The 12,869-nt window shown below is 42.7% G+C and overlaps 2 protein-coding genes and 1 long non-coding RNA gene across 6 annotated transcripts in view; 2 read left to right on the top strand and 1 right to left on the bottom strand.

The window, feature by feature from the left end:
- Window positions 1-12,869, bottom strand: part of LOC120999841 — a 190,356-nt gene that overhangs the window by 59,609 nt on the left and 117,878 nt on the right. The gene's annotated exons all lie outside the window — the stretch shown is intronic.
- The window catches only part of LOC120999840 (ATP-binding cassette sub-family C member 10-like), a 269,544-nt gene that overhangs the window by 141,159 nt on the left and 115,516 nt on the right, over window positions 1-12,869 (top strand). The window contains exon 23 of one of the 2 annotated variants that reach the window (XM_040430859.1): window positions 5,651-5,656. The exons of the other annotated variant lie outside the window; for it this stretch is intronic. The gene's annotated coding sequence lies outside the window, so the exon portion shown is untranslated. The remainder of the gene's footprint in view (window positions 1-5,650; window positions 5,657-12,869) is intronic. 2 annotated transcript variants of the gene reach the window in all.
- The window catches only part of ABCC10 (ATP binding cassette subfamily C member 10), a 141,964-nt gene that overhangs the window by 13,579 nt on the left and 115,516 nt on the right, over window positions 1-12,869 (top strand). For all 3 annotated transcript variants that reach the window (XM_040430857.1, XM_040430856.1, XM_040430855.1), the window contains exon 3: window positions 422-1,676. In XM_040430857.1, coding sequence (XP_040286791.1) covers window positions 422-1,676 — 1,255 coding nt within the window. The remainder of the gene's footprint in view (window positions 1-421; window positions 1,677-12,869) is intronic.

Below are 12,869 nucleotides of genomic sequence, written 5' to 3'. Positions count from 1 at the left end.
AGAAGAGAGGTCATGTTCACCAGATAGGAAGTAGAGGGAATGGAGGTCATGTTCACCAGATAGGAAGTAGAGGGAATGGAGGTCATGTTCACCAGATAGGAAGTAGAGGGAATGGAGGTCATGTTCACTAGATAGGAAGTAGAGGGAATGGAGGTCATGTTCACCAGATAGGAAGAAGAGGGAATGGAAATCATGTTCACCAGATAGGAAGAAGAAGGAAGGGAGGTCATGTCCACTGGAGGTGAAGAATGGGGAAGGAAGCAGCGGATGGTTGATGGTCTTAAGTAGGACAGACGGTGTTCACTAAGAAATATTGGTAATGTGTCTGGAGAAGGTCTCCATTTGTGTCGGAGCAGACCTACCACCATGAATGATGATGTCTCTGATCTTGTTCCTGACTGGTTATTCTGTCTTCTTGTAGGCATGGCATTTCTGGCTGCACGAGTGCTCCATGGCTGTGCAGGACTTGCATCTCCTTCGTCATATCGTGCCTTTGTGCTGCTGATTTGGTCCTTGGAGCTCTTTTTCCCCGTGAAGTTACCACCAGTTTAGAGGTCCTTAACGGGAGTGTGTCCTGCTTAGCATGGATCACCCACTTTCTATCACTCCTCAACCTCCGTAAGTCCTGCTATGGAAATACTCGGGGACCTGTGAGTCTGATGTTTGCGGTCCTCCTGGTGACCCCGTCAGTGGTGATTATGATGGTGTGGCTGTGTGAGGAGGGAGCAGTGAGGTCACCTCTGAACATGGTGCTGGTCTCCCGCTTCTCGGTGTCATGTCTTCGCCTCTTTAGCATCATAGTTTATTTATGCGCCTTTCTTGTCCCTCCTCGTCACCTTACGTCTCCTACCGTTGTCTCCGTCAATGATGACGGTGAATATTCTCCTTTGGTCGCCTCGTTCCCCGACAGTGATGAGGAACCAGCAGAGGACGGTGAAAGTTGGTTGTCACGATTCTTCTACTTTTGGATGAAGCCCCTGCTACAAAGAGGAGCATGTGGAGGACTGAAGTGCCCTCAGGATGTTTATCTTTTGCCCCGTCATCTCCAAACACCAAGGATCCGCAGGAACTTGTTCTCTAAGCGTGGCCCTGGAGCCCCGCGCCTTCTTTGGGCGCTGCACTCCTGTTTCGGAGCTAATTATTACTCCCTGGGAGTCCTGAAGCTTTTCTCCTGTGCTCTGATCTTCATGGGGCCTGTGCTGCTTAATCTCCTGGTGAATTTCATGGAGACAAGGCAGGAGGCTCTCAGCTGGGGTGTGCTGTACACCATCGGACTCTTCACCACTGGACTTCTTGGTGCCCTGGTTCAGAATCAGTTCACACATCAGATTAACAAGCTGATGCTATCCGTGCGGGCCTCAGTGCTCACCAGCATCTACCAGAAGACCCTCCGCGGGGAGGGGACTGGCCTGGCCAAGTTCTCCCCAGGGGAAGTCATCAACTTCATGAGCACAGATGCTGACCGGATATCGAACTTCTGCCGCAGCTTCCATGAACTCTGGAGCCTCCCGGTGCAGTTCTCAGTCACACTCTACCTCATGTACTTGCAGGTGGGCATTGCCTTTCTTGGGTGTCTGGGCCTGGCACTTTTACTGGTGCCCCTCAACAAAGTCATCGCCAGCCGTATCATGCACAACAACAAAGAAATGCTGCAACATAAGGATGCCCGGGTCAAGGTAGGAGCCCCTAGTATCTGTGTGCAATGTCCTTCCTGTATAATCTGGAGAGCGGTGATGTCACCTCCTGTATAATATAACTGATATCTGGAGAGTTGTGATGTCCCCTCCTGTATAATATAACATATCTGGGGAGCGGTGATGTCACCTCCTGTATAATATAACATATCTGGGGAGCGGTGATGTCACCTCCTGCATAATATAACTGATATCTGGAGAGCGGTGATGTCACCTCCTGTATAATATAACTGATATCTGGAGAGCGGTGATGTCACCTCCTGTATAATATAACTGATATCTGGAGAGCGGTGATGTCACCTCCTGTATAATATAATTGATATCTGGAGAGCGGTGATGTCACCTCCTGTATAATATAACTGATATCTGGAGAGCAGTGATGTCACCTCCTGTATAATATAACTGCTATCTGGAGAGCGGTGATGTCACCTCCTGTATAATATAACTGATATCTGGAGAGCGGTGATGTCACCTCCTGTATAATATAACTGATATCCGGAGAGCGGTGATGTCACCTCCTGTACAATGTAACTGATATCTGGAGAGCAGTGATGTCACCTCCTGTATAATGTAACTGATATCTGGAGAGCGGTGATGTCACCTCCTGTATAATATAACTGATATCCGGAGAGCGGTGATGTCACCTCCTGTATAATATAACTGATATCTGGAGAGCGGTGATGTCACCTCCTGTATAATATAACTGATATCTGGAGAGCGGTGATGTCACCTCCTGTATAATATAACTGATATCTGGAGAGCGGTGATGTCACCCCCTGTATAATATAACTGATATCTAGAGAGCAGTGATGTCACCTCCTGTATAATATAACTGATATCTAGAGAGCAGTGATGTCACCTCCTGTATAATATAACTGATATCTAGAGAGCAGTGATGTCACCTCCTGTATAATATAACTGATATCTGGAGAGCGGTGATGTCACCTCCTGTATAATATAACTGATATCTGGAGAGTTGTGATGTCACCTCCTGTATAATATAACATATCTGGGGAGCGGTGATGTCACCTCCTGCATAATATAACTGATATCTGGAGAGCGGTGATGTCACCTCCTGTACAATGTAACTGATATCTGGAGAGCGGTGATGTCACCTCCTGTATAATATAACTGATATCTGGAGAGCGGTGATGTCACCTCCTGTATAATATAACTGATATCTGGAGAGTTGTGATGTCACCTCCTGTATAATATAACATATCTGGGGAGTGGTGATGTCACCTCCTGCATAATATAACTGATATCTGGAGGGCCGTGATGTCACTGCTGTATAATATAACTGATATCTGGAGAGCGGTGATGTCAACTCCTGTATAATTTAAGTGATATCTGGAGAGCGGTGATGTCACCTCCTGTTTAATATAACTGATATCTGGAGAGCGGTGATGTCACCTCCTGTTTAATATAACTTATTGTCACCGTCAGCTCTCTGAGAAGCTCTGGCAGATGTTCTTCTGTACCTCTTGCATGATGTTCTTTGTTTTGGTTTCACTTTGTCATTTCCTTTCCTTCTCCCAGCTGTCATCTATTTACACTGATTGCCTCCCTTTATATTCCCTCCCATACTGCCTCACTTTGCGGTTTATACTACTTCCTGGATTGTGCTCACTGCTAGATGCTGCAACTGCTGGTTCCTCAGATAAGTCTTTTCCTTTATTTGTGTTTCCGTGCTGGCTTGATTCTAGGTGACCCTGACTCCCTTCGTATAGTGCAGGGAGCCGGTGGTCGTGTCCCCTCACTATTATAGGGTTTTCAGGTGTCACACAGTCTAGGTACGAGGGCATGCAATTTTCTATCATAAAGATCTTTGCATGGGCAGAGCAGTCAGGGAGAGCTCTAGGGGTTTTATAGGGCTCACCCATATGTTCCTTAGTTTGGGATCAAGTCAGTCGGATGTTTATTTATAACTTCCAGTTTTCTGCAACACCATCTGTGACACTTATATCTTGAGGGCAGTGATGTCACCTCCTGTCGGGGATATAAAGCAAATGGCTTTATATAAAAGAAAGGATCAAAGAAAAAATATCGAAGGCAGTTGATCCTCGAGGTGGACATATATAACACCTCAAAATGAGTTTGATTGGTTATTTAATTATATTGTGTAATCAGTAAAACAAGGTACAAGTGTTTATATCAATACTATACAAAATAAAGTTATACATTACTGAGAATGCAGATGATGTGCAGAGACTAAGGGAAGTCAGCTCTAAGGTACGATCTGGTCATTAGGATCTTTCTCCTGGGTTTTCTTTGTTTCTCTGTGTTTTCTCTCTTTTTTTTTCTCTTTTGTTGGTGGTGATGGTCCCTTTCCTCATGTGTGTGTGGTTTATGATCACAAACTTAGCAGTTAGACACACCTTTCTAGCTAGGAGTTTTCCAATCATTGTCGGCTAGGCATGTACATACGATAAGAACTGTGATGTCATTGTATTACCCAAAATGCACTTCTGCTGCTGTTGTAATGTCACCTACTCATACCTAGGTGGCACTGTTGTATAAGCTATTAGCATCATTCTATTAAGGGTTAAATATCTAAATATGACTATCTCACATTCTATACACATAAACTCTGGAACCTAAATCAAAGCTATAGCAATTAATTCTGACACTTCTTACCAATTAAGGACAGACTTCTAGGCGCCCCTTGATTGTTTCTCACACTGTTAATTTATGGGACCGATAATATGAATGAGCCTTGTTTTCTCACAGAGATATCTGTGCCTCCTCTGCTACACCAACGGGTGATTGATTGTTACTAAAAACACCACATCTTTACAGATACTCATTAACAAAGTCCATACCCAAACTGTCTTCATCATATAATAGGAAAATATGCGTTCCTAAGAAAATATATATATATATATATATATATATATAACAGAATAACAGATACATAAACATCCTTAAAGGGAACCTGTCACCTCTACTATGCTACCCTCACTGAGCTTTTCTAAATGTTCATTGTGTTACCCTAAACATATAAATTACACTATTAATTTCATTTGCAGACGAATTCAATCAGTATTATGCATTTTTGTACTTCCCGCCTTTTATGCAAATTAACATAAAAGAGTCATATCTTACTTGTGTGACTAGAGAAGAGTCATATTTTCAAGCTCTGACTCATCTCAGGTTAATTTGCATATGTATCAAATAGTTTTTTTTACACAATAAAAGCACACAGAGCTATGGGGACTGGATATTGCGGATGTGCTAGCGGCCATCTAGCAACTCATGTCCTCAGCTCTATACCCAAAATCCAGGTGACAGGTTCCCTTTAATAATACGTAACAATATAAAACAATACATATGTCTTATTAAATTTTCTTATACAAAACTAAGGTTAATTATAAGCTTATATAGATATCACAGATTTTCTGCTTCATTAATAAATACCAAACTGTAGAGGTAATTAGCACCAGCTGTGTCTGGAGAGCACCCTTATCTCCTGTCATAAATCCATAAGGAGACAAGAAGGCCTCTTTTCAGACTGGTACATCCATGAGGAGAAATCTTATTAACAGCGACCTTCCCATGAACTTCTCTCGGCCATCTTTAAAATACATACATATAGCAATATGGTCTCTTATAGGTATATATAATCAAATCCACTATAATTATGATATTTAGATCAATGTTTTATACACTTATGAAAAAGCACAACAAATCCCCCTTCATTGCAATATAATCCATTGAAATAAAATTGGATTATATTGGAATACCAAATAGATGTTTTCATACGGGTTCCTCCAGAATCGGGGTGTTTGTACTCGGTTTGTAACGTTCCAACCAGAGCTTTGCTAAAGTCTTTCTGAAAACTTGCATCCAACACATCGCTTGGATAGTTAGGATCAATGCGCTCAGGAATATAAGTTCTTGTTTAAAATGTTCGTTACCCTCATGAAGATTTATTGAGTGGGTCAATAACTTGTAAGTTGGTGGTGACGATAGTGTCCTCCTCAATGGAATATAAGTCCGTTAGATGTTGCTTCTGATTTTCCATCTCTGCATGAGTGTCATCAGGTTCCTTTTTAGAGAACCGATCTCAAGTTCCAATGTCTTAATAGACATGGAATTAGCAGCTGATACACCGGTGGCAACGACAGCGCCTACTACGCCAAAGATTATGGCAGCTGCAATCGCAGAAATGAACCGCTTTGGTCGTTGACTCTTGGAAAGCTGTTCCCTGGTCAGGGTCTTTCTTGTCTGCTCCAGGATCTGTGTAATCCGTTCTTGGGAATAACCAACATGCATTTGATACCACATCTTTATCTCTGGAGACTGAATCTCGGGAACGTTGAACTGTCTTTCAACGGAGATGCGTGGATCCACTGACGTAGATCTTCTAGGATAGAATCCTCTTATTCATCAAGATGAATCCCATGGTATTCTGCAGCATAATCCCAGATGAAGGGCCTGGTACAGCGATCGGTTCAGCGTGGAACTCCTTCCCCAAGACCAGGACGATGTAGGTAACAGCAACAATCTTTGATGCCATCTTGCGCCTATAATATATTGTATGACAAATATAAGCTCATACATCTTCCCTCTTTTCTTTTAACAACCCTACGATGAAAGAAGTCATACTACCATACATCTTCAATTTGGCATAGTTTTCTTTCTTGAACAGAGCAAGTTCTTGGTTCAGAAGTGAGTTAAGAGATAATTAGTTACAGAGGAAAAATACATGAGGATAGGTTAGTACACTCGTATGTTTATACTATACCAATCCTGGGTTTCCGTCTTTAGCTGGAACCTTGATATCTCTTTACTCCTCATCATCGGGTAATCCTTTCATTTAGCGAAGTTGTGATTTGCAAAGCGTCTCCGCCTACACTTATCAAAGAGCCATCAACTATTTCAATTTCGGCTTCTTTGCTGTCACATCCATAACCTGTTGGAAATAACTATATAACAATATAGTGGCTTGTGATCCCGTGTCAAGTGAACTCCTAATCGGCCCGATAAGTTCATCTTGGAGATAAGAATGAACAAAATATCGGCCTTCAACCTGAAACAAATCACATAAGAAATTAGGATGTTCACTCATCTGACGCTTTTTTAGGATTTGATCCTATTGCAGCGATGCGACTTCTGGAGAAACCTGGACATTCCTACTGCACGCGGCAGCAGCCCCCGCCTTTGGGAAAACTAGATTATATCACAGTTTACAGACGGCAGCTCACAGATTAACGCTGAGATGATGGGATCACTCATTGGAGAAGACACATTAGTGCACGAATCTACATGGTTAGGCTGCAAAATAGACAACACGTTAGACACCTACTCTTTGGCCTCAATTTTCGGGTCAGGAACGCTGCAAGGCAATATAGGATTAGGAATCACATTAGATTCTTCCACAACCACCTCGGTAGCCTTGCGTTGGCCTGGGCTCTGACGCCGCCCTGCCTGCTTTATAGGGCTGAGCTGGGACCTGCAGCCGCCCCTAAAGAAGGCTCAGGATGTTTTTCCATGGACACCTGGGACATCTCATTAACTATTTCAGTTAATTTAGCCACTTAATCTACCAACTGATCAGACTGATCATTTGATTTGTGCACAGTTTGGTTTTGTGGTGTACCCTTACTAGAGGTGGGAGATCCAACTTCTAGGTGAAGAAGAGGGTCCAGGCCTACCGTCCTTCTGCTATCTGGGCCTGTTATTCCAGCGCCTGTATCCCGTGGACCCCTATTGTAATATTGGGGATGGTAGATAGACCTCTTATCACCATTATTATCCCCCTCTGACCCGTTAGGGCTATGAGGTTTTGTTTGCTTGGGTCCTATCTGTTGTCGCTGGGTTCTTTGGAAAGGTCCTGTAGACGGAGGGTACCTGCGTGGCTGCGTTTCAAATCCCAGGTTGGGGTTTATTTTAGCTTCTGCTACGTTTTGTTCTGGGGACCCTTTGTATCTCCTCTCACCCGTAGCATGGCACTGATGTTATACAGGGAAGTGGCAGCCGTCACCAACCTGTCCAAGAGAGCTTTAAGATCAAGATCTCTAGCTAGGCTAAATTTAATTTGCATAGGCATTGCATCATAAAACAGCTGTTTGAATTCCCCAGATTCCCAATTTGGGGACCTATATGGTAACCCATAGGCATTTTTAAGGATAGAGAGAAATTCCCGGGAACTTTGATTGGGTCTACATGTGAGTTTATAAATATCACTTTTTGCAGCAGTAATGGTCCGGTAAGGGCCAAATTCTAATTTTACCTCGTGCAAAACATCCTGCCAATCCCGGATCCCCCTGTCTCTGAAGGAAATAAAGTAATGGCAATATTTATTCTCAAATGCCCATGGTAGGAATCTGATCCTGTCCGCATCAGAATACAATTTTAAAGAATCCATGGTGGAATGGTACAAGTGATCAGCAATTTCAGGAGAACCTTTCTTAGAGAATTTAGGTACAGTGGCATTGAGAAATTGAATGATACTCGAGGAACTCTGATCCCCTTCTGCACACTGAGCTTTTTTCTTTCTAGAGACCACCTCAGCATATGATGGACCCCTGGAACTCTCTTCTGCCTGCAGCTCACTTAACCATGCAGTTACATCCTGATCCAAACTCAACCGTGAATTTACATATTCAACAATGACCTGGAATAACTGTTCCGGGCTAGATGGACTATCTCCTGTAGCTTCACCAGAACCCGCTTCACTACCGGCTGCGCTCATTTTCTCTACCAATAATTAGTTCACAGATATATCAACAGTCTGGTCAGCCAAGAAAATTATGGAACGTTTTACTATTTGCACAAAGGACTAATAAATTAACACAATCTCACTAGGGCCTCCATTTTTATGTCGGGGATGTAAAGCAAAAGGCTTTATATAAAAGAAAGGATCTAAGAAAAAATATCAAAGGCAGTTGATACTCGAGGTGGACATATATAACACCTCAAAAAGAGTTCGATCGGTTATTTAATTATATTGTGCAATCAGTAAAACAAGGTACAAGCATCTATGCAAAAATATAAATGATTTATACAATAATTTAAAATACAATCAGAGATTAATCAATGTGAAACTCAATAATCTGCAAAGATACACAGTGATATGCACTGTAGGGATCGACCGATATAGATTTTTTAGGGCCGATACCGATAATTTGTGAACTTTCAGGCCGATAGCCGATAATTTATACCGATATTCTGTGAAATTTCATTTTTGAAAAAAAAAAATTCCTACACACATCTGCTAAAAATAAATATTTTTATTGTTAATGTGTATTTTTTATATATTTTTTGTAAATTTTTCTTTTTTCTTTTTACTTAATATTTTGGTGTTTATTTTTTACTAACTATTAGCCCCCTTAGGGACTAGAACCCTTGTCCTATTCACCCTGATAGAGATCTATCAGGGTGAATAGGAGCTCACACTGTCCTTGCTGCTCTGTGCTCTGTGCACACAGCAGCAGGGAGGTTACCATGGCAGCCAGAGCTTCAATAGCGTCCTGGCTGCCATGGTAACCGATCGGAGCCCCAGGATTACACAGCTGGGGCTCCGATCGGAGGAGGGGGGGAGAGGGGACCCTGTGGCCACTGTCACCAATGATTAAAACTGGGGGGGGCGCACTGCGCCACCAATGTTTTTAATGTGGGGGTGGGGGGCGCACTGCGCCACCAATGATTAATACTGGGGGGCTTGGGGGGGCGCACTGCGCCACCAATGAACATAAATCTCTCATTAATTCATATACAGGAGGCGGGAGCTGGCTGCAGAATCACATAGCCGGCTCCCGACCTCTATGAGCGGTAGCTGCGATCCGCGGCACCTGAGGGGTTAACTACCGCAGATCGCAGCTACCGCTCATAGAGGTCGGGAGCCGGCTATGTGATTCTGCAGCTCCCGCCTCCTGTTCAATTTGAATGAATGAGTAAGTCAACATCATTGGTGGCGCAGCGGCCACAGCCCCTCCCCTCCTCTTGTCTTCTCTCCTCTCATTGGCGGCATCACAGGGGGAGGAGACACTGCTTCCTTCTCCCCTGTGCTGCGGAGGGAACACATAGAGCGCTGACAGCAGCGCGTTCTGTGTTCCCCATACGTTATCGGTATATCGGCAAAATAGATGCCGATAACGTTCAAAATCCTGAATATCGGCCGATAATATCGGTAAAACCGATAATCGGTCGATCCCTAATATGCAGTACCCAAAATTCACCACTAGATGACACCAACACAAATACCAGAGTATTCACAGTACCTCTCAGACAGAAGAAAATAATACAATCCGTCTCAACCACAATTTTTAGATATAAAAACTCAATAACATTAATAAAAGATACTGTCGGGAAGTAATAATTCAATTAAGAATTATTAATTATGGTCATAAAAATAATTAACCATAAAAAATAAAATTTATAAAATTTGTTATAAATTCTTAAAGGGAACCTGTCACCTGCAAAACGCATATTAAACCGACCACAGTACCTCACAGTATCCCCCAGTGTGTTGCTAATCATGTTCCTCTTTCCTCTTTGTGTTTCTTCATACTTGTGAAAAACGCTGTTTTAATGTCGGTCGGCGCTGTCTCCGAGTCAGGCTTGAAGTCAAGGGGGCAGCGGCCTCCTTGTCACATATTGTACTTCATGACACTGGTAAAATGAAGTCAAAAAAATTATTTTTTTTGCACAAAAAAGTACCTTATTTACCAAAAATTTGGAAAAATTTGAAAATTTCAAAGTTTCAGTTTCTCTACTTCTGTAATACATAGCAAATCTTGAAATGTTTCAGAAATTTACAAAAACTAAATTTTTAGGGACCAGTTCAGGTCTCAAGTCACTTTGCGAGGCTTACATATAAGAAACCACCCAAAAATGACCCCATCTAAGAAACTACACCCCTCAAGGTATTCAAAACTGATTTTGCATACGTTGTTAACCCTTTAGGTGTTGCACAAGAGTTATTGGAAAATGGGGAGGAAATTTGAGCCATAGTTTTTTCAGTTTTTGGGCGATTATCTTAAGTAGGGTCTCATTTTTTGCGGGATGAGATGACGGTTTGATTGGCATCTATTTTGGGGTGCATATGACTTTTTGATTGCTTGCTATTACACTTTTTGTGACGTAAGATGACAAAAAATGGCTTTTTTTACACCGTTTTTATTTTTATTTTTTTACGGTGGTCATCTGAGGGGTTAGATCATATGATATTTTTATAGAGCCGGTCGATACGGACGCGGCGATACCTAATATGTATACTTTTTTTTTTATTTATGTAAGTTTTACACAATGATTTCATTTTTGAAACAAAAAAAAATCATGTTTTAGTGTCTCCATAGTCTAAGAGCCATAGTTTTTTCAGTTTTTGGGCGATTATCTTGGGTAGGGTATGATTTTTGCGGGATGAGATGACGGTTTGATTGTTACAATTTTGGCGTACATGCAACTTTTTTGATCACTTTTATTACCTTTTTTGGGAAGTAAGGTGGGCAAAATTTCAATTTCATCATAGTTTTTTATTTTTTATTTTTATGGCGTTCACCGTTCGGGTAAAGTAACACGACCGTTTTATAGATCAGGTCGTTACGGACGCGGCGATACCAAACATGTGTAGGGAATTTTATTTTTTTCATTTTTAATCAGTGATAAATGTGTTTTTTGATTTTTACTTTATTTTCACTTTTATTCACTTTTTCTTTGACCCAGACCCAAGTGTATTTTACACTTTGTCTGAACAGATCTATGCCTTTAGCACAGATCTGTTCAGCACCATGGACAGCAGGACGCCTGAGACGGCGTCCTGTTGCCATGGGAACCTTCCCCGTCTGCTCAGTACTGGTCAGAACTTCGCAGACGGGGAAGGGTAAGGACGGGGCTGTTGGGGGGCTGTCTGGGGGCTCTCTCCCTCTCCATCGGGGGGCTGCAAAGGCTCAGCAGCCCCCCGTTGAGAGAGGGAGGGAGCTCCCTGAGCTGTTAACCTTTTCCATACAGCGGTCCGTATGGACCGCTGTATGGAAAGGGTTAAACGGCTGACATCGCATCGCAGATGTCAGCCGTTTATACCAGGGTGCCAGTAATGTGCTGGCACCCTGGTATACCCACTAGATGCCAACGATTATTCAAGGGGAGGCCGCACCGCCCGCAACCCTCCCCCTGCACGTCCCACCGGGCTAAAATCACTCAGGGGTGCAGGGGGGGGATACAGATATATTTTAGGGACACTAAAGTTTCTGATCCCCGCGGTCAGGGACCGCGGGGATCAGAAACTGCAGAAATCGCAGCAAACCGCAGGTCTGAATTGACCTGCGGTTTGCCGCGATCGCCGACATGGGGGGGTCACGGGACTCCCCCCGCGCATTTAGCCTAGGTGCCTGCTCAATGATTTAAGCAGGCACCAGGTCCCGACCACTGCCAGCCGCACGGCAGTGATCGAAAATACACAGGGCGTACATGTACACCCTGTGTCCTTAAGTACCAGGGCACAAGGGCGTACCTGTATGCCATATGTCCTTAAGAGGTTAAGGACAGACTTCTAGGCGCCCCTTTGAATGTTTCTCATACCGTTAATTTATGGGACCGATGATAATATGATGAGCCTTGTTTTCTCACAGAGATATCTGTGCCTCCTCTGCTACACCAACGGGTGATTGTAAGTAAAAACACCACATCTTTACAGATACTCAATAACAAAGTCCATACCCAAACTGTCTTCATCATACACAGGGCTCCAGACTAAAAAAAATTCCTACTAGCCATTGGCTCCTGAACTGAAAAATTTAGGAGCCAAATTAAATTTTTATAGTCGCCAAATCAAAACCGAATCAAAATGTTGGTATCGTGACAGATCGGCGTAGGGTTGTTTCGATACCAAAGTTTTGATTCGCTTTCGTCACCATAAAAAAATATTGCGATACTCAATACCGTGCAAAAAAAAAGAAAACACCAAAAAAAGCTGCGTGCATTTCGCATTTTATGAAACGTTCGGCCCATAATAGAACAGTCCGATCCTATTTTTTGGGGTGACAAGGTGACTAAAAATGGCGAATGCTCACCGCATAGGAAATTTTTTTTAAAAATTTTATAGTTTGGACTTTTCGGACGCAGCGCTATGTAATATGTTTATTTTTTGTTTATATATTTTATATGTAAAATTGGGAAAGGGGGGATTTAAACTTAATATTTTAGGGTACTTTCACACTAGCGTTTTTCATT

This window comes from Bufo bufo, chromosome 4, assembly GCF_905171765.1.
Source record: "Bufo bufo chromosome 4, aBufBuf1.1, whole genome shotgun sequence".
Taxonomy (NCBI): Eukaryota; Metazoa; Chordata; class Amphibia; order Anura; family Bufonidae; genus Bufo; species Bufo bufo.
This window is presented reverse-complemented; position numbering and strand designations above follow the sequence as displayed.